The 20,456-nt window shown below is 41.6% G+C and overlaps 1 protein-coding gene across 3 annotated transcripts in view; it reads right to left on the bottom strand.

The window, feature by feature from the left end:
• The window catches only part of vdrb (vitamin D receptor b), a 57,645-nt gene that overhangs the window by 31,072 nt on the left and 6,117 nt on the right, over positions 1 to 20,456 (bottom strand). For all 3 annotated transcript variants that reach the window (XM_076268798.1, XM_076268799.1, XM_076268800.1), the window contains exons 3-4: positions 6,200 to 6,344; positions 5,088 to 5,218 (exon numbers count right to left, since the gene is read on the bottom strand). In XM_076268798.1, the coding sequence (XP_076124913.1) occupies positions 5,088 to 5,218; positions 6,200 to 6,342 (274 nt within the window). In that variant the 5' untranslated portion in view covers positions 6,343 to 6,344. The remainder of the gene's footprint in view (positions 1 to 5,087; positions 5,219 to 6,199; positions 6,345 to 20,456) is intronic.

Raw genomic sequence — 20,456 nt, 5'->3', positions numbered from 1 at the left:
GCCTGGCTTGCTACAGTCACGTCTAAAACTGCATCTTTTTCTCTCTTGTGAGCATTTAATCTGCTGCCAGCCTGTGACTCCACCTCGCCCAAAATGCTTGATTGCATTGTATTCTCCACATTTTAGATACATTTTGGTGTACCACATGGTATTTTCTTTCAGTGAATCTTTTGCTTTGCAATGACCTTCCTGCCCTCCTCTTGGTTGCCTTCACTCCTTCGTCTTCATTAACATTAATCTTTTTGGCCTCAATAATCCAGTTACATTGTCTCTGTTTTTGGTTTTGGATTTTGTGAAATACATTTCTAAATAAATGCGACTTATAGTCCGGTGCGACTTATATATGTTTTTTTTTCTGTTCATGATGCATTTTTTGACTAATGCGACTTATACTCAGGAGCGACTTATAGTCCGGAAAATACGGTATATATATGAACATATATATATATATATATATATATATATATACACAACATATATATATATGAAGATTATATATATAACTGTCACACAGAATAACATTATATATATATATATAAAGATATAGTGATATAACGATAGATAGACAATATAATGATAGATACACAAACAGACAGACAGACAGGCAATATAACAGCCAGGCAGCTACAATGCTAAACTCTTGGGGAATCTTTAAAATCATGCCCTGTCGACTGCAGCAACTCGAGCTAGGTTTTTTTCATTCATACCGACAGTTGTCAGTTTTCCTTCAATGTCAATCTAGCTATACATGAGGCGTATTTGAATGAGATTGCGTTGCAATTGACTCAGTATAGTAATAAAACATTATGCATTTATCAAATGTCATTTTAAATAGCTTAGTTTGATAACATTAAGTAGATATTAGTCAGGAATATTTGATTTGTATTCAGCTAGGCCAGACTCGAGTTATTTGCACTATTAAGGCTACATCAGAATTGACGTCCACATTGTTATGGATCATTCTGTCTGCAATGCAACGCACAGCAAAACATCTCTAGAAATACAGGAAAAGCTTATTGAGCTGAAGAGTGACAACAGGTTGAAGCACTGCAACCCTCTGCGTAATATGTGAGAATATTCCCAACCTCTCGGAGGCGCATTAAAACTTTTTGGTGCATTAAAACGTCAGACCTCATCTCATTGAGATGGGGTCTGGGAACTATAAGTTCATTTTCTCGTATTTGAAACGTAGTTTACGAATGCCCAGAGCCGTTTATTGGGCGCTACGAATGTCTATCAAATGCGTCTGTACGTAGCTCATGACCGCTTCGGTGTGTCGTCATCGTCTTGCGGTCTCCCCTCCGTTCTGTGATTGGTTCCTTCGTTGAGGTGAAAACTAAGTCCATGGAATCCAGGCTTCCTACAGCATGGGAAAACCCAGGCTAACCTCTACCACTACCACCACTACAAAAAAAATAGGCCTACTGTATGAAGAGCCTTTCATCAGGAAACCAGATAGTTAGGCCTATTCAAATACATAATGCCCAACCTTGATCAGAACCTTGTTATGGTAGAACATTTTTACATCGTGTTTGCTAAAAATGACTAATCGGCCGATATATCGCTTATCATTTTTTGAAAAACTCAAGTATCGAAATCGGTATCGGCCTTCAAAATCCCATATCGGTCGGGCTCTACTTCATTATAGGCTTATAAAAGGAAGCAACAGTGAAAAATGAATGGCTGCCACGCTTTTGTTCAGGCTTCGAAGACATTGTGCACATAGTGTAGTCACAAAGTTTGAAGGTACTGCATGAATTTAATAGCCTGTTTAAAGTTCTGACTGCGTTCTGGCAAGATTTTTTTGATCATATTCACTGAAACCGACACTATGCTCCGACAGAAAACATAAATCAGCCGGTTTTAGAAAAAACCCTGCACTTCTAACTCCACCTAGAGCCTGTTATTTGTGTTGCAAAAATCCACAGCTCCCGGTTCTTCTGGTCCAATCAGAGCAGGGCTGTGTGAGATCTGACTGTCAATCACAGTCTGGTGAAGTCTGGTGCGCACTGACGAGCATGAACTCGATGAGAGGGTGCTCGGTGGTAGTGGGGGAGGGGCATGAGAGTTGTAACATTCAAAATTGTCTCCTTAATCTGTCAGACTTGCCAACTGCAGCTTTAAGACAGGGGGTCACCCCACCTGGCCTCGAAAGGTTGTACTAGTACTTTGTTTATACTTTCAGTACTTAAGTATGTTTTATAATGGGCTACTTGTCATACTTAAGTACTGTAAATAATAGATGCTTTTAGACTTTTACTCTAAGCGATGTTACGCTGTTTCTAAGCTAAAAAAAATAAAAACATAACAAACAGTTCCCGCCAATCACCAACAAATGTGTGTTTAGGAGAGTTTCCATTGCACAAGAGGGAGGATGAGGGAGTAGCGAGCTAGCTCTCTGTTTTGTTTGAATGTCAACAGAAGTGACATTACCCAACATCGCTTAGAGCACCTTTAAGTGGTATTACTTTTACTTTGACTTAAAGGGGAACTTGGCAACTATTTCAACGTAATAAACCCGTTTAGAAATCATTCGGATGGTTAAATGACCTGTTCCGGTGAAAATGGTGACTTTCCCCGCTGCGCCTAGCGTCCCCAGGCGGAAAACCAACCTTGCAACATTGAGACTTACCGTCCCGGAAAGAGAAGTGAGAAACAAGAAAATCGTTTTAAATCGTGTTTCTTACCTTGTAACATCCACATAGTTCTGCCAAACTTATGCTAACCGTTCTTCTAGCTTGTAAACAAATCCATGTGCTTTATCGTTACCTTTTCCCACAGTTTGAAATAGCATAATGCACAATTTCTCCAGCAGAGGGGGAAATCCTGCCAAGTTTCCCTTTAAGTAATTTTCTGATCAAATATCTGTACTTCTACTCAAGTAAAAGTGTGGGTTTCGGATACTTTATACAACACTGTTACTACTACTACTACTAATAATAATATCAATAACTAGATGTATTGCAAAACGGTACAAAAATATGACCGCCACTCAGTCCTGCACATTCTCTCCGTAAAAATAACTTACGCTTGTCAATGTCTCCATCCCCTACTCTTGCAACTTTTGTGTCTGTAAATGAGTGTGTGTACATTTTTGAATCTATCTATCTACCTATCTATCTATCTATCTATCTTATATGCGAATGTTACAACGGTAGGCTACCGCACATTTTAATGGCTGCCTCAGGTTGTAACAAAGGCAAGTCCTAGGCTAGCCTAGACTTACATGTTGCTGTTAAGTTAAATTCTTAACAAACTAAACATGTATTAATCCTTTCTGGACAAATTTCACAGCTTTCACGTTTAACAGCTTTATGTAAATCGAGTTTGAACGGAGAGAATAAAAAAGTGTTACGATTGTGCCAGTTCTTCTCTACTCTCGCATAGTAAACAAATGGAATGTTGGAACATTGCGCTCCCCAACACGACAAACGCGAAAGGTCGGGTTTGCTTCATCTTTTGATGATAAGTTTTGAAGTTAGTAAGTAAAACAGAGGGTTAGCCTATTTAATGTAACTGTGGTTCTCTGAGTATCAGTGTCATAAGATGGTTCATCATCACATTACACATCATGACATTACATAGGCCTACTACGTGCACAATGTCCAGGCCAATTATAGGGGGATTCGACTGCATGTAGGCTAGCCACCTGCAGACGTCTAAGCTGACTGCATACAGTAACGTGATTATCTCTGAGATTCTTTTAAGTTTTCAACCCGGAATTGTGCATATGTCATGGTTGAAAACGTCAAAGTCGAATTCCCAAAATGTTTCACAGATTTTTTTTTTTTTGTGGTGACGAGCTCAGACCCGCGGTAGGGGTCACGTGACCGCGGTATTGCGGTAATGCGCGTAGGGCATGGGGTGTATGTGTGTGAGCATGCATGTGTGTTTATGCGTGTGCCTGTTTGTGTGCATGTGTACTGTGTGTGTATGTCTGTCTGTGTGCGTACATGTGTACGTGTGTGGGTTTATGTGTGTGTGTATATGCATGTGTGTGCGAGTATGTGCATACCTGTGTGTTTGTGTGCGTTTATGTGTGTCTATGTATCTATGTTTGTGTGTGTGCATTTATGTGTGTCTGTGTTTGTGTGTGTGTGTGTGTGTGTGTGTGTGTGCATCTTTATGTGTGTGTGTGTATTTATGGGTGTGTGTGTGCGTAGTGAATGGTCACTAAATGTACACATTCATTTATCGTATGGCCCCCAATGAACGGAATTCCACGAAACTTGGCATGCCTTCAGAGGGTGTCATAATGATCCTACACTTCAAATTACGTGCAGTTTCGAACATGTCAGCCAAAGATACCTCAAATGAGTGGATATGGGATGGGTTGACATGACCCCTTGAGGAGATTCACAGAAAACTGTGTCCAACTAGTGGGCGACGGATCAAAATGAAAATCAATGGTTCCGTGTCATCCTTGCGGGGCTACATGCTCAACAAGTTTTGTGCAGCCCGGTCAAAAAAAAAAAAAATCCAGGAAAAAAAAAGTCTGACTTAACCTATATGAACTTCACTAGCTCGGCGGTCATAATAATAACCAATATAGTTGCAATCGATAATGAGGTCCAAGCGGATTTAGTGAATGGGGACATTAAGTCTTTGGGCATTGAGATTGTACTGGGATAAGTAGAACTGAAATTGCAGAATTGGAAAAACTAAGGAGGAGTCAGTGCACCACCATGCCCTATAATAGTAGTAGTAGTAGGCCTAGTAGTTGCTATTACATATCTACCAAACCATCTAGATATGGTGGGGGTGGTACCAAACAGGGTCAGAGGGGTCTTCATGTACTGTCGAAAGGTTTGGGGGGGACCCAGCTTGGAAAGGTTTGTGAAACTCTGAGCTAGAGCATTAAGCGTTTTCAGTACGCCACATCTTAAACTTAGCCTTATAGGCTACCCCTGCTGAGTTTCAATGTCCTACCTTACAAAGGATAGCTAGCTATGTACATGAACAAAGCTTTGAAAATTCACTTTTAACAACTACAAAATCATTGGAGATCAAACAATAGCATAGCAATAACAATAGACAGCCCTAGTAGGAGAAAAGGATTTAAAAAAAAATAAGTCAGGGACACATACACTCTTTCATCATGCCAATCTCCACACAGCGTTTCAGGCGACAGGCTTGGCAGTGGCGGCGGTTGTCCTTGGTGATGTTGCAGCTCCCATTAAAAGGACAGGTGAAAGTGGCCTTGCGCTTCATGCTACGCCTGGAGGAGGGAGGGATAGAGAGAGAGAGACAGGGGAAGGAGAGAAGGAGATGAAAACAGAGTAAGAGAGTGCTGAGGGCTGGGCCCAGCCCATTTCCATCATGTAGTATGAATACAAAACATATTGAGCTTTGCTTTTGTTAGCCTTTTTTTTTTGTCATTTTAGGCCTCCATCTCAGACCGGAAGTAACGTCTACTAATAAAGAAACCAACTAAAGAACTGGAGAAACACCTGAGGGATCACAACAAAAACATGTCAAGGGTCAAGGGCAAGAACAGGTTTTGACCTGATGGGCCTTCACTAAATCACTGGATTTTACGACTGAAACATAAACAGGACATTACAACACAGCTCAAAATCTTTAGTCAACAGTGAGTAAAGCATTGCATAACTGAGTGTTGGTGTAAGGGGGATAGGATAGGGGGCTGTCTTTCTAAAGGACAGTGAGCAGCGTGGCCGGTGGGACAGGCGGATGGACGCACAGTTACGGAGTGTTCGATTGGGAGGAAAGGTCGGAACGCTGAGCATTAACACACACACCCAGTCAACCTCGCTGACCCTCACTGTGCAAACAGCTCCATCTGTCAGCAAAGGGGCCTTTACAACACAATAGATGCATAAATTGTGTGTTAGGTATGTGTGTGCATGTGTGGGAGTATCTGTGTGTGTGTGTGTGCGTGTGTGTGTGTGTGGGTAGATGGGTGTGTACACCTCACAAAGCCTGTCGGACTAAACAGGTCAAGGCTAGTGTGGGGGACTATGTAACTATGCATATGTAACTATGACTTGAAAGCATCCTGTGATATGGTCTATGGTTGATCATGTCGATCATGTCTGATGAAGAAATTATAAAATCGCTTGATAGTTAGTGAGCCTTATGTAAGAATTCTAAGAAGCTCATGAATGGGTGTGTGTGTGTGGGTGTGTGGGTGTGTGTGTGTGTGTGTGTGTGTGTGTGTGTGCGTGCATATAAGTTTTACCTGAAGAAGCCCTTGCACCCTTCACAGGTCATGGCATTAAAGTGGAATCCGGTGGCCTTGTCGCCACACACGCCGCATATCCGAGGGACATTCCTGTCAAACTCGTCCAACGCCTGTGTAGAGGTACTCACAGCCATCTCCATCACTGAGGGAGAGAAAGTGTGTGAGAAAGACAGAGAGAGAGAGAGAGAGAGAGAGAGAGAGAGAGATACACACAGAGAGGGAGCAAGAAAGAGTGATAAGATCATTTGCAAGGGATTTGCAACTTGGCTCCATCAAGGCTTATAATCCTTGGCTAAAGAGTTGAGCCAGCGATTGCAGTTCTTTGGTCACTCTCTCTCTCTCTCTCTCTCTCTCTCTCTCTCTCTCGTTCACATCTCTTGGAATACTCAATAAACCGCCTCTCATGAGTGGGCCTGTTGGGCTGAACCACAATACGGGGAGACTACCTGGTGGCCTGCATATGAAGGCAGTACAGGTATGAAGGTGCGGAATGTAGCCCTCATGTATGAAAAGTGGAAAAACCCCTCCGTTCCCATGCCAATGAGGGGTCTGGCTTTGATTGGACTGCAGTGTGTTCTTGGAATATCACTTTTCACCAAAGTGGGCTGGTTTTAGGGGCAGGAGTGGTGTGTGTGTGTGTGTGTGTGTGTGTGTGTGTGTGTGTGTGTGTGTGTGTGAGGGAGGAGAAAGCAGCCCGCAAGCTTCAGAGCTCGCCGCGTAAACACACAATCACTGACCAACACAAAGCCTCTCCTCAGATTCGCGTTCCTCTCCAGCAAAGGAAAAAAGCAGCGGGGAAAACAACAGAAGAGGGGAAAGAAAGGAAGAGAAGAGGGGAAAGAAAGGAAGAGAATAGGAGAAAGAAAAGAAAAGAAGACTCTGGAGCGAGGGCTGGTACGGGAGAGAGGGATGGAAGAAGAGAGAGAGAGAGTTGAAGAGGGCAAGACAAAAGGTGAAAAGTGAGACTCCAGAACAACAACACTGATTGACTTCTACTAAACCAAGACCACAAATCACAAGTGACATGATTTTGTAACATGCTAAATAATTTACTAAGTGCTAATGGAACCCTAAATCACTGTTCCCTAGCTGAGAGCCTTCAACAGACCTGTGATGCAGCAGAAAAACATCATAACTTCATAAACACAGGTGTATAATTAGGCCTAATAATCCAGGAGCAGAGTTGCATTCATTTGGGTCTATTAGCCACCAGTTTTTAGGTTTCTTTTCCGACCAACTCGTGACCATCATAATTTGCAGCTATACACAAGCTACATGGTGAAAACAAAAACACTAAACTAACTCCTAAGGAAGCATCTGTTCACTCTTTTTCCAGCAGAACCTTCATGGGCGGATTATGAACTTTCGGGCCCCTGGGCCCAGATGTATTAAGGGCCCCCCACTTATGGTCTTATGTGGGAGGGGGGGTTTGGGGGTCCTCCCCCAGAAAATGTTTAATTTGTTTGATGTGATTTCCTGTATTCTGGTGCATTCTGGGGATGGCCAATACTAAATTCAATCAGATTCATAGCCTACATCCTGATGTGTTGATATTGAGGCAATGATTCCATGCAAAGGCTTGGGCTTCAGGGCCCCCTGACCCCTTGGGCCTCTGGGCCTGGGCCCGGTAGGCCCGTGCAGTAATCCATCCCTGAGAACCCTGTATTCGTCTTTATAAAAGGACTGGGCAACATATATAGTTATGATGAGAGTAGCACTAACAGAACATTGTCAGCCACCCAGCAGAGGCACAGATGACCAACTATTTGCTCAACTTGTAATTACTAAGCACATCTGCCTGCCAAGAAAGTACAGACAGGGCAAGATATCCAAATCCACAACCTCATGTTCATGCTTCATGCATCTAAATGTTAGGCTAGACAAGAGCAGTCAGACTCATCTTCAGTACAGTGACCATTGTCTTCAGACAAGAAACGGACACGTTAAAAGTTAGCCTACGTAACCTTCATCTATTGTACCTGGATTCTGAATGTTTTATTTTCACAATAACTCACAGTGAATTGGGCATTAGTCATATTTTATATAAAAGTTTATAAAAAAAAAAAAACAGGACAAAAGCACTAGCCTACTCAAAGAATCTCAGTGGATAAATGCTACTATGCTAGCTGTCTGAAAGCTCAGATTCCAGCTCTAAAGTGTGTTCTATGACCAGGGTTCCGACTGTAAGTCAAATGTAAAATTCCATGACTTTTCCCTGACAAAAAAAACTGAATTTCGATTTCAGAGTAGCCGTGTAGGCCATTTGTAGACATACCCTGTCTCTTCGCCAATCTCCCGAGTCAAGCTCAGAACCTTGAGGGAATAATGAGACTAAGTAATCCACTAATGTCGGCAAGCATTAAGAACGCCAGTACCGACAGCATTCCTTCCTCATCATGGAACTGAAAAGCTAGTAGTCCCAGGAACAGAGTCTGCTGACACTGAGCTAGTGTCAGGTGATCAGCTAGGCTAATTCAATGTATTCACAGCCCATGTATGCAAATTGAGGCTGAAGTATGCTAAACTAAAAACAAACCTAAACTAAAAACATACAAAATAATATAGCCGCAAGCTGCAATGAGGGGGCCAAGCAAATAAGCATGAGTTGTCATGGAATTCATGGTCGTTACATAAGACATTGTGACAGTTTCTATCCACAAGCCATCAGGATACTGAATTATGGCTCCCTAGTCAGTGCTGGATCAACAGATCATAGACACCTGAGCACAAATGTTTCTCCAAACTCATTCTTTCATTGTATCTGTCCTCTTCTTTCCATTTCTCCAAATTTCAAGTTCTTTCATTGTATCTGTCCTCTGCTTTCAAAGTTCTTTCATTGTATCTGTCCTCTGCTTTCCATTTCTCCAAACTTCAAGTTCTTTCATTGTATCTGTCCTCTGCTTTCAAAGTTCTTTCATTGTATCTGTCCTCTGCTTTCCATTTCTCCAAACTTCAAGTTCTTTCATTGTATCTGTCCTCTGCTTTCCATTTCTCCAAACTTCAAGTTCTTTCATTGTATCTGTCCTCTGCTTTCAAAGTTCTTTCATTGTATCTGTCCTCTGCTTTCCATTTCTCCAAACTTCAAGTTATTTCATTGTATCTGTCCTCTGCTTTCCATTTCTCAAAACTCATTCTTTCATTGTATCTGTCCTCTGCTTTCCATTTCTCCAAACTTCAAGTTCTTTCATTGTATCTGTCCTCTGCTTTCCATTTCTCCAAACTTCAAGTTATTTCATTGTATCTGTCCTCTGCTTTCCATTTCTCAAAACTCATTCTTTCATTGTATCTGTCCTCTGCTTTCCATTTCTCCAAACTTCAAGTTCTTTCATTGTATCTGTCCTCTTTTTTCAAAGTTCTGTCATTGTATTTGTACTCTGCTTTCCATTTCTCTTAACTCCAAGTTCTTTCATTGTATCTGTCCTCTGCTTTCCATTTCTCCAAACTCCAAGTTCTGTCATTGTATCTGTCCCATTGAAAACCCTTTGGTTAATACGGCCCTGTCCCTAATGGTCAAACATCACTAAATTTACTGTGCGTCCTCAGGATGTGGTCAAAAGTCCACATACCAAGTTTGGTGTCAATATGAGAAAGTGTTGCTAATTATAATGCCCCTTGTGGTCAATGGTCACTTAATTTATTGTGCGTCCACAGGATGTGGTCCCGAGTCTATGAACCAAGTTTGTTTCCCTACGTGAAAGCATTGCTAATATATGAGCTAAAACCCTGTAACTCTAGCACCCCCCTAGTGGTTGAAAGTTGGTAAATTTATTGTGTGTCCTCAAAATAGGGTCCCAAGTCCATATACTAAATTTGGTTTCTATACGTGAAAGTATTGCTGAAATATGACCCTACTTCCTGTGATTATAGTGTCACTAGTGGTCAAAGCACAACAAATTGATTGTGTGTCCTTGGGATGTGCTCCTAAGTCCACATACCAAGTTTAGTTTTGATAGGTGAAAGTGTTGTTAATTATAGCACCCCTAGTGTTCAAACGTCACCAAATTTATTGTAGGTCCTCAGGATGTGTACACGAGTCCACGTACCAAGTTTGGTGTTCATACGAGAAAGTCTTGCTAATTATAGCGCCCCTAGTGGTAAAAGTTCACCAAACGTATTGTGCGTCCTCACCGTGGGGTCCCAAGTACATATACCAAGTTTGGTTTTGATACATGAAAGCGTTGCTGAGATATGAGCTTACTTCCTGTATCTCTAGCGCCCCCCTAGTGGTTGAAGGTCACCAAATGTATCGTGTGTCCTCAGGATTGGGTCACAAGTCCATACACCAAGTTTGGTTTCTATATATGAAATTGTTGCTGAGATATGAGCCGACTTCCTGTGATTATAGCGCCCCCCTAGTGGTCAAAAGACACCAAATTTATTGTGCATCTTCAGGATGGGGTCCCAAGTCCAAGTACCAAGTTTGGTTTTGACACGTGAAACCGTTGCTAGGAGCCTACTTCCTGTGATTATAGCGCCCCCATAGTGGTCAAAAGTCATCAAATTTATTGAGCCTCCTCCTAATTGGGTCCTAAGCCCATGTACTGAGTTTGGTTTTGATACTTAAAAGCCTTGCCGAGATCTGAGTTCACTTCCTGTTTGGCGGCTTTGCCACCAAATTCGATTGGTTGTCATGGGTGACCTGTTTAGAATATGGGTCCAAATATGGGCGTTTGTGAGTTATGGTCCGAAGATCGTCTGTGCCAAGTTTCGTGAAAATCGGATGAACTTTGTGACCTGTGAAAACGTTTTAGTGTTTTTGATTAAATCCAATATGGCGGTAGGATTAATTATGCTGACATCACAAATTGCCATCAGTCAGCTTAAGGACCTCCCAAAGTATTAATAGACATCACTAATATGTTTTAATTCCAAACACATCATCCGTTACAGGCCAAAACGTAAATTTGCTCATTATAGCGCCATCTATAGGTCAAAACTCATTATATTTATTGAGCCGCCTCCTTATTTGGTCCTGACCCCATGTACCCATGTACACTTCACTTCCTGTTTGGTGGCTTCGCCGCCAATTATAATTGGCTGTTACGGGCGAACGGTTTTAGATTTGAAGACAAAAAGGGATAACTTTTTTGAGGCTTGGACTAGGGCTGCACAATTAATCGAATTTTAATCACGATCACGATTTTGGCTTCCCACGATCAAATTTGCGTGATCGAGCGATATTTCAAATGCGTGCTCTACCCATAGAACCAACCTGGCAACCCATAGAACGCTCCGCTACAAAACAAATCAAGCGCTCCTTAAACCTGTCTGACCATGTGCCTGCATGCAGCCTACCAATGACAGCTGTTCCCTGCACTGCTCAGCCTGATGCACTGTGGACTAGTGACATTATGTTAACTATTAGTAGGCTAGTTAGACTATACAATAAACGACGATCAAAAATCAAATGTGTGGCACAGCAGAAGGCCAAGAGCTTGTCCCTCGAAGCGGATCATCCATTGTCCGAAAATATTTCGGATTTCAGGCAAGTTAAGTTAACCAAAAATATAAGCAAAGCAGGGCTCTCAACTCATACCGTGAAACACATCACATGACGTAAACCACACATGCCTTTTTTATCACGTTAACTTTTAGTCCTTGTTTGCTTCCTCTGATAGCCTATGTAATAAGAGTTGAGCTAACGACGGGATCCGTGAATTTTATTAATGTATTTTATAAGCTACATGACTACCTACAATGCATATGCGTTTCAAGACACAGCCTTCTCAAAACGAGTGAACAATAATGAAAATGTAGCCTACCCGTCAGTGTTTTACATATCAACGAATGACTAAACCAGGGGTGTCCAAACTGCGGCCAGCCATGCACTTTAATCCGGCCCGCCGAGCATTTATTAGTTTATCATAGGCCGCTCGCTATTTTTTTCCAGCGATAGACGACGTTGTGGTTAACTTTAGGCTACTGCAAACTGCTTTACACTCTTCTTAGAGAACGTTTACAATGTCAATGTCAAAACAGCTTGTCACAACGAGATACATAGAACCTCCATTGCAGCAGATCTAACTACGTTATGCTAGTCCATTTAATTGGGGACGCATTTGAGCGTAGGAGAGACGGCGATGGCAACAGTAGTTCCCATTACTGACCATTTATAAACTGTGAGAGGGCACAGCCATTAGACATAGGCTATATTTGAGTGGAGCTGGCAAAGAGTCTTAAGGTGACAGTGCACCATTTATAAATGAATTAAACAGCATCAAATTAACAGTATTTCTTAAGAAATTAATTTTCTACAACAAAATTATTTTGTCATTTAAATAATACAAAACATTATTATTATTATTATTATTATTATTTGTGTGTGGCCCGCTGGCCAATTTTCAAAACCCAATGTGGCCCTTCAGTTAAAAAGTTTGGACACCCCTGGACTAACGATTACAGTAAACTCATGAACACGAAGCAGAGCTTAAGTGGCTAATGGGGAGCGTTGGGAGGATTCCCGGTGGGCGTTTTCCCAAATATTAACAAAGTAGCACGCACAAAACATTTGTTTGGAAGTTGTTTGGAAGTTTGGAAGTCGCAGTCAAATCTATTTGCAGTAATTTAGGGGAGTAAATGTGAGGGGAAGAATTTGGGTGAGCCAGATAGCAAGTCCAATATGTTTAGGGAAAAAATATTTTTGTCACTAAAATGAATTAATAATCATGATAAATAATCGTGATCTCAATATTGATCAAAATAATCGTGATTATCATTTTGGTCATAATCGTGCAGCCCTAGCTTGGACTAAAGATTATGTGTGTCAAGTTTGGTGTCAATCGGACAAACTTTGTGACCTGTGAAAACTTTTAGGTGTTTTTGATTAAATCCAAAATGGCGGAAAATTCATCATGGCGGAAAATGACGCTTTGAACTCAGCTTGGTCCAAGGATTCCAACGATACCTCATATTTGACAATCGAGCCAACGGGTCAAAAGTTACTTGTATGAACGCACGTCCAACTTTGGCCTGTTGGTGGCGCTAGAGTGCTCGAGGTGCCAACTTGAAACTTGGTGAAACTAATCATGTGACTGTGCTAGTGTTAATTTTGTCACCTATTTTTAATTTAGTCTTAGTCTTGTGACTAAATGTCCTTTTTAGTCTTTGTCATATTTAGTCATTCAAATATCATTTTTGTTAGTCAAGTTTTAGTCGACTAAAAGTCTCGTCATTTTAGTCTAGTTTTAGTCAAAAGAAAACTAAAAGGTATCTTAGTCTTAGTCAGTTTTAGTCAACACATTTTAGTCTTTTTTTTATAACAAATTATTTCTGATTACCATGAGTCAAATAGTGTTTCACACATCTTAATTTTCCAACAATATTTTGTGTCCACGGGGCTACTCGTCTGTTATAATTACTCATTCTGATTTTTTGTCAGTCAGTATGTTTACATGCACAGGTAAGTCGAGCTACAGTTATAGCTCGGCTGGGATTTGACCATAGACTTGACTGGACCACTGTCATATTCGTAGACCAGTGTTTCTCAAAGTGTGGTCCGGGGATCACTGGTGGTCCGCAAGCTATCCCAAGTGGTCCGCGAGCAGACGTGGTAAAATATAATATAGATGAGTTGTTTGCAATATAACTTGTTTGTAAATCCAAACAGTTCTGCAACACTGTCTATGTAAGATAGCCTATGCCAGTTTAAATCATACAGAATGAATCCTCTGACACAATAAGCAAAGTGCAAAGACAATAAACAAGGTGGTTCAGTGAGTAGGCCTATTGTGTAGACTAATTATAGGCTACTGTTGAAGTAGGTCTAATCTTTTTTTTTTTTTTTTAGCTAGGGTTAGTTAAGTGGTCCTGAAACTGAAATATTTTGAGAAACACTGTCGTAGGCCAAACTATTAATGTTTTACTCCGCCTCGCTAGATGGCGATATGCGCCCAAACACCACACATTCCCCAAACAGACTCTCCATCTTAGCCATAGCTTGGCTGTTAATTGGCTGTTCCGGGCGAACGGTTTTAGATTTGAAGACGAAAAGGGATAACTTTTATGAGGCTTGGTCTAAAGATCATCTGCACCAAGTTTCGTGAAAATCGGACAAACTTTGTGACCTGTGAAAACGTTTAGGTGTTTTTGATTAAATCCAATATGGCGGCCTAATCAATTACGATGACATCACAATTTGGCTTGGGTCAGCCTACAGCATTAACAGACCCCACTAGTAGATTTTAATTCCAAACACAACAGCAGCTACAAGCCAAAACGCATTTTTCGTAATTGCAGCGCCCCCTAGAGGTCAAAGGTCAACATCCTCCTGATGGGGTCCTGAGTCCACGTACTAAGTTTGGTTATGATACATGAAATGGTTGCGGATATATGAGCTCACTTCCTGTTTGGCGGCTTCGCCACAAATTTGGATTGGCTGTTACGGGAGAACGGTTTTAGTTCCGAAGACGATAAGGGATAACTTTTGTGCTGCTTGGTCTGAAGATCATATTTCGTGAAAATCAGACAAACTATGTGAGGCGTGAAACTTTTTAAAGGTTTTTGACAAAATCCAAAATGGCGGAAAATCCATCAAAATGACGTCATAGGATGCGTTGAACTTGGCTTGGTCCAAGGATTCTAACAATACCTCATTTTTGACAATCAGGTCAACGGGTCAAAAATTACGTGCGTGAACGCACGTCCAACTTTGGACTGTTGGTGGCGCTAGAGCACTCAAGGTGCCAGTATGAAACTTGGTGAAATTAATCATGAGACTGTCCCCAATCAGTGTGCCAAATTTCACAACTTTTCACCAGACGGTTCTATGGGCTGCCATTGACTTCAATGACGGAAGCGTAATAATAATAAGAAAACATAGAAACACAATGGGTGCCTTAGCAGCTTCGCTGCTTGGCCCCCAATAATAGGAATAGGTAGAATCACTAATGGTGCCTCGCAGCTTCGCTGCTTGGCCCCCAATGATAAATGTCCTGTGTAATGACGAGAAAATGACGAGAAAAATTAATCCATGTGGTAGAGTCCATGTGGTAGACATGAAGCTTTTTCTTCGGTGGTGACAAGAAAATATTTCAGTGCTGAAATATTTGATTTGAGATTAAGGAATAAAAAAAAGATATGTGGTCATTGGACCGGTGCCTGAGTGTCACTAATTCATTATCTAACATCAAGTAGCTCCACTGCTTACAAAATACTTGCATTAACGCAACGCATCATATGCCTCTGACAGGCCTGAACCACAACAAAACACAGGGACAGATCTGACTTCTGTTCAGTTGAGAAAATAAAGAGTTCTTGGTGGCATAGCAGGCCACCAGGTTGAAGTTCATCATCAGAATTTAACCACTATAATATTGGTCACTTATTCAAATAATAAAAAAGAACAAACCTCACAGCCAAGTCTATTATATATTCAAATAGAGATGCAATCATTAACAAGTGGCCCAGTGCCCACAAGGTGCAAGGTAATCAAATCATAAACCTGTTACTAAACACTAATGATGATGCTGCTGATGCAGCGCAAAGTCGAAAATATTATTTTACGTACTTTTTTGATAAGGTCTTTGTGATGGAAAAATGCTGCAATGCTTACTTTTACAATGTGATTAGATCCAGATTGCAGAGGTGATGAATGCAACAGTAGTTCAATAACCTTTAGTTGCAAGCTTCTCTGTATGGAGCATACTGTACGTGTGCTGACGATACGATTCTTGCTATGATCGTTATGCTTTTTTTTTTTTTCATGGAGTAAGATTCTGAGCGGCTGAGCTGTGGATCAAACCCACTTAGCTGGACATCATGCACAAACAGGAATAGCACAAGCAAAATAAATACACCTCTGGCATGGTTCTGATGTCATGACTTTCCTGTTTTCATTCAGAATTCCAGGTTCAGAAGAGAATCGGGAAGAATTCATGGGAAAAAGGGGGCTCGTGTTTGCTTTTGTAGGCTAAACACAGATTGCATCTTCCGGTCTGCGTAGGCCCCATACTGTACAGCAGGTCATATACACGCTATGTAACCTCCATATAGGGCTGTTGGGGGCCCAGGCAGGAAACCTCGCCTCCTGGCATTCCATAGGGGCCACAGCTCAAAAGGGCCGAAAGGTCGAGAGAAGGCCAGGAGAATAAGGCAGACAATGTAAATGTTTTGCGAGCAGTTTGCTTTTGTCTCAGAAAAAAAACACAGAGGGATGAGTGTATATCTAATAGAAAGAAAAAAAAAAGATAGAGGAAAAAAAGGGCGAAAGCCCCAAATTGTGGTGCTTCCCTCGCGTGTTATCTGGCCCTCAGCCGATGTTTCAAGCCACTTCACTCCTTACTGTGTCTGTGTATGGCACTTGAGCCAAAGCCAATTAGCTGGCCCTTGCTCAGAGCAAACACATGCTACTGCGGTATTGAGTTTGTGGGACTCGAGGCCATGTGGTGGAGAGTTTGTGTGACTGCTGCCAACGCATTTGTTTGTTGGATTAATTTCATTCAGATGAATGGTGTCCAACGTGAATAGTGAAGGGAGAGGCTTAGCACATTGATAACAAACACTGTTTAAGCATAAGGACATACACTCCTCCTCCGCTCACACACTCACACAAACACAAACAAATGCGCCGACGGACATACTTGCTAGGCAGTGCTCAATTACTCACACAATCACAACAAGGATCGGATTCGATCGTGACAGACTGTTAAACATGAAAAGGCCTGACCGTAAACAGAGGTATTCTAAATAATAAATCAGTCTATTACGTGCAAAGTCCAACAATGACAGCTGTGCTTTCAATTATAAATTAGGCTATTACTGAGAGAAAGCAAAAACACTGTTGGCGGAGTAGGGGCAGTAACAGAAATGGTGCAGGGCAGTAAACAGATTTGGTTACGCAGTTGGTCTGAGAGGATTACTGGTGGGCCTAGCAGTGTCAGTGTGACTTGAAATGTATGGCAAGAGATTACCTGCTGATGACACACATGCAAGATCACAGGAGCTCTAAGAGCCTCGTGAGTTAAGTCTGCAGACTGGAATGGAATTCTGTTTTTCGCTCTTTCTTTTAATGATATGCAAGGTCCTCCACCCAAGATCCAAGTATATGGTAAAAGGAAACAATGCACAGCTTTATTGCGGAGATCCACACTGAACCGAGATTGTTATCTTTATAGCACAAGACCCTATGTGGCCTTTCTACAAGCCTAAACCTTGACAATAAGCAGCCGCATCTGTCGCTATCTACGGCTGCAATTAGGCTGTTAACAAAGCTGCACCTACTCCAACACTGAGGTATCACTACTGCTGCCATATCTCGGTTAATTGGGCAGAGGTCATTCTCCTGGCCATTTGTCAGAACAGCGACAAAACCGAATGCTTTTAAGATGCGGGCCGCGGCGAGGACAGCTGAGGACAACATGGACGCTGCTTGAGTCAGCATTTCATTACAGGCGCACAACTGCACAGTGTCCTTCACAGTGGCAGGGTCCGTTCAACTGCCTACTGTGGCAGCTCACTGATGCGTGGGCCTCAGTGTTGAGGGATTTTGTCAGGTCTGGCATTATTTTTAAGTGATCCCCCATACACTCCCTCAAAGGGTTAGGATTTCCATGTGATGTTAAGCTTTAAGTCCCAATGGCATCCCAGGTTAATTCTGGCAGGATGATTTGCTGTGTTTTGCTGTAGGCTAGTGAGTTTATGATCAACTTGCAACAGAACAGGATGACATGGAAATCTGTGAGCCCTTCAGAGTTAATGTGTTCCCATACAATTTTATTAACACCCTTCCACTTCTAACTATACACTGGTACTGCATCTACAATTTCCAGTGATACTGTAATAAATCAAATTATATATTTTCATTTCAGATTACATGGCTTTGTATAAACTTGGCAAATTTGGCCAATTTCAATAACAAATTTCTCACAAATGTTCACCACCTACTGTAATTTAACCCATCTGAAATATACATATAGCCTTATAGCCCCAATAGTCTGATTAATCCTGTAACTAAAGATCGCTAAATAAAGATAAAGACAAATAAACATGCTTATAGGAGGCTATTGGTGTTCCTACTAAATGGCTTCACAGATTTGCTTTCCACAGTACAAGCCAACGCACCACAGTAAATAGCAACTGAAAAAAAAGAAATTCCACTGAGTGAGTCAAAAAATTTGCATAACACACAAGACATGGAAAAATACACATGTACTGTCCATTCTTTAAAGTCAGGCCCACTTTCAATACAGACTGCAACCTCTAATAAAAACAGTACTGCTTAAGCCACGCCGGGCACTGTTGGTGAAATACCAATCTAAACCCCAGATCTCTCTCAGTGCTGGGAGTTCAGAGAGAGGCCTCATTTATGAGCTCGTTCAGCTGTTTTGTTTTCTGATGCTGCCCCTCTCTGAAGGGAGGTGGGGGGCGAGGGGCTTTGCGGTTGGGGCCTCTGGTCAGTGAGAGGACGTCCCTGCCCACTCTGTTTTCAGACCGAAGCGAGCCGAGTGGGAGCAAACTCGGAGGGAATCTCTCTGCGACCCTGTCGGCAGCTTTTCTGACATTCCAATATTCCGCCATTCCGGGTCACTCACAATGGTCCAGTGTTCTGGATTCCGGAAGCAGAGCTACAGAGGGATACAGGGCGCCGTAACAGAGCATGACCCGTGCAGGAACACGAGAGGGGGAACGTGAGTGGCTCTACCACCGACTTACTGTAACAGTGAAATGACATGGGAGAGGCCTACCTACCGAGGATGAAATGGCCCCATAAATGGACCAGGACAGATCTCAAATTACTCCAAAACAGAGATACGTGCTGTTGAATTTTCCGATTATGGCAAGTTGCCAATGCAATACTGATAAAAAAAAAAATTAAAGGGAACATCATATCTCTCCTGTAATTATTCAAAAAGAATAATTAGCTATTATTCTTTTTGAAATGGCCTAACTATTGCATACAAATTTAAAACAATATTTTTTATTAAATGTAAAATATGTGACAGTTGAACTAGATGCAAAATATAGAACAAGTGGTTTTTACCACTTCAACAGCTTCAAATACAAATGTAAATCTTCTCCTACTTAAACAGATTTGTATAATGCTTCCCTCAAACCGCATAAGCCAGACATATTACCAGACATATCTGCCGATGATGATAATGATGATAATGATGATAATAACTTTTTTCAGTTTTTGAACTGATATTATTGTGCATATTCCTCCTCCATAACTATGAACAGCTGAACATTCTAAACAGGACCTCCCACTACAAGGAAAGCATGGAGAGTAAAATGGCTGGCTAGCTACTCTTACTCAATGGTAAGACCTGTATTGCAATGTGTGTGTGTGTGTGTGTAAGGAGAAATCTGCATGTAAATTGCTACTGCATGGCAAAAGTACAGCAACCCCATGAAAGACTGACCTCAAGCAGACCCTATTCATTACACATTTTATCAATGACCAAATGTGCCATATTTTACCAAAAGTGCTCTTCTGTGTAGAAAGTGGAAAATTCCAAATAAGACAGAAGAAATTGCATTGCCATGGATAAGCTTATTTTACCTTAGCCTAGCCTAGCTGCTATTAGGCTTCTATTGCCATCCTCAAAATTCATCACAGCGCAAAACATGATGTTCTATGCCATGTTGACTCCATATAATGGCTAATATATGGTATGGCTGCAGGCCTGTTGTATCTGTGCCAGAGTTCAGGAGCCTGACCCTTCACCCACAGAGCCAGTGAGCAAGCACGCAAACACTCTGAGCAGTGACAAACGCAGATCAGCTTGTATGTTCTTCCACTTGATATACTATGAGATTAATAAATCTATCTATCCAGTGTTGCATAATCCTAAAGCTGAGGCTTTGAGTTTCTGATTACAGCTCAGTGAACACAGACCTAGTTTAAGGCTCTCTTAACATATCTAAGGTGTCCCAAATTCTGTACTGCAGAACTATACCAGTGTTTGTTTTGCCATCTCCGTGTACTGACCCGATCCTTGGTTAATTTGGGTGTTGGCTGACCAGAAGCATGTGGATTACATTTGAGTTGGAACACACTGGGCTTCAGTGGTCTTCTTTTGAACCCATGCGGTCACTAAGGTGTCATCGTTGATGCTCTACCATTCATCACTCCTTAGAAATTAGCTAGATCTCTATATCTGGCTGCCGTGTTTACGCTATAGCAGGGCACAGTGTTCTCGCTCAAGGATGTAGCCATGGTTACTCCATACAGGATATGACATCACTACTGTGTAAAAAGAATACATGGGTTCTAAAGAGTGGGTTGCATCAGATGTCCTATAATTCCACAGTTATG

The sequence above is a fragment of the Alosa pseudoharengus genome, unplaced genomic scaffold, assembly GCF_046254945.1.
Source record: "Alosa pseudoharengus isolate Yale_2024_CS ecotype anadromous, Long Island Sound unplaced genomic scaffold, YU_APseudo_1.1 YU_APseudo_1.1_scf_5, whole genome shotgun sequence".
Classification (NCBI taxonomy): domain Eukaryota; kingdom Metazoa; phylum Chordata; class Actinopteri; order Clupeiformes; family Clupeidae; genus Alosa; species Alosa pseudoharengus.
Note: the sequence above shows the minus strand (reverse complement) of the source record. Positions and strands in the feature narration are given on the sequence as shown.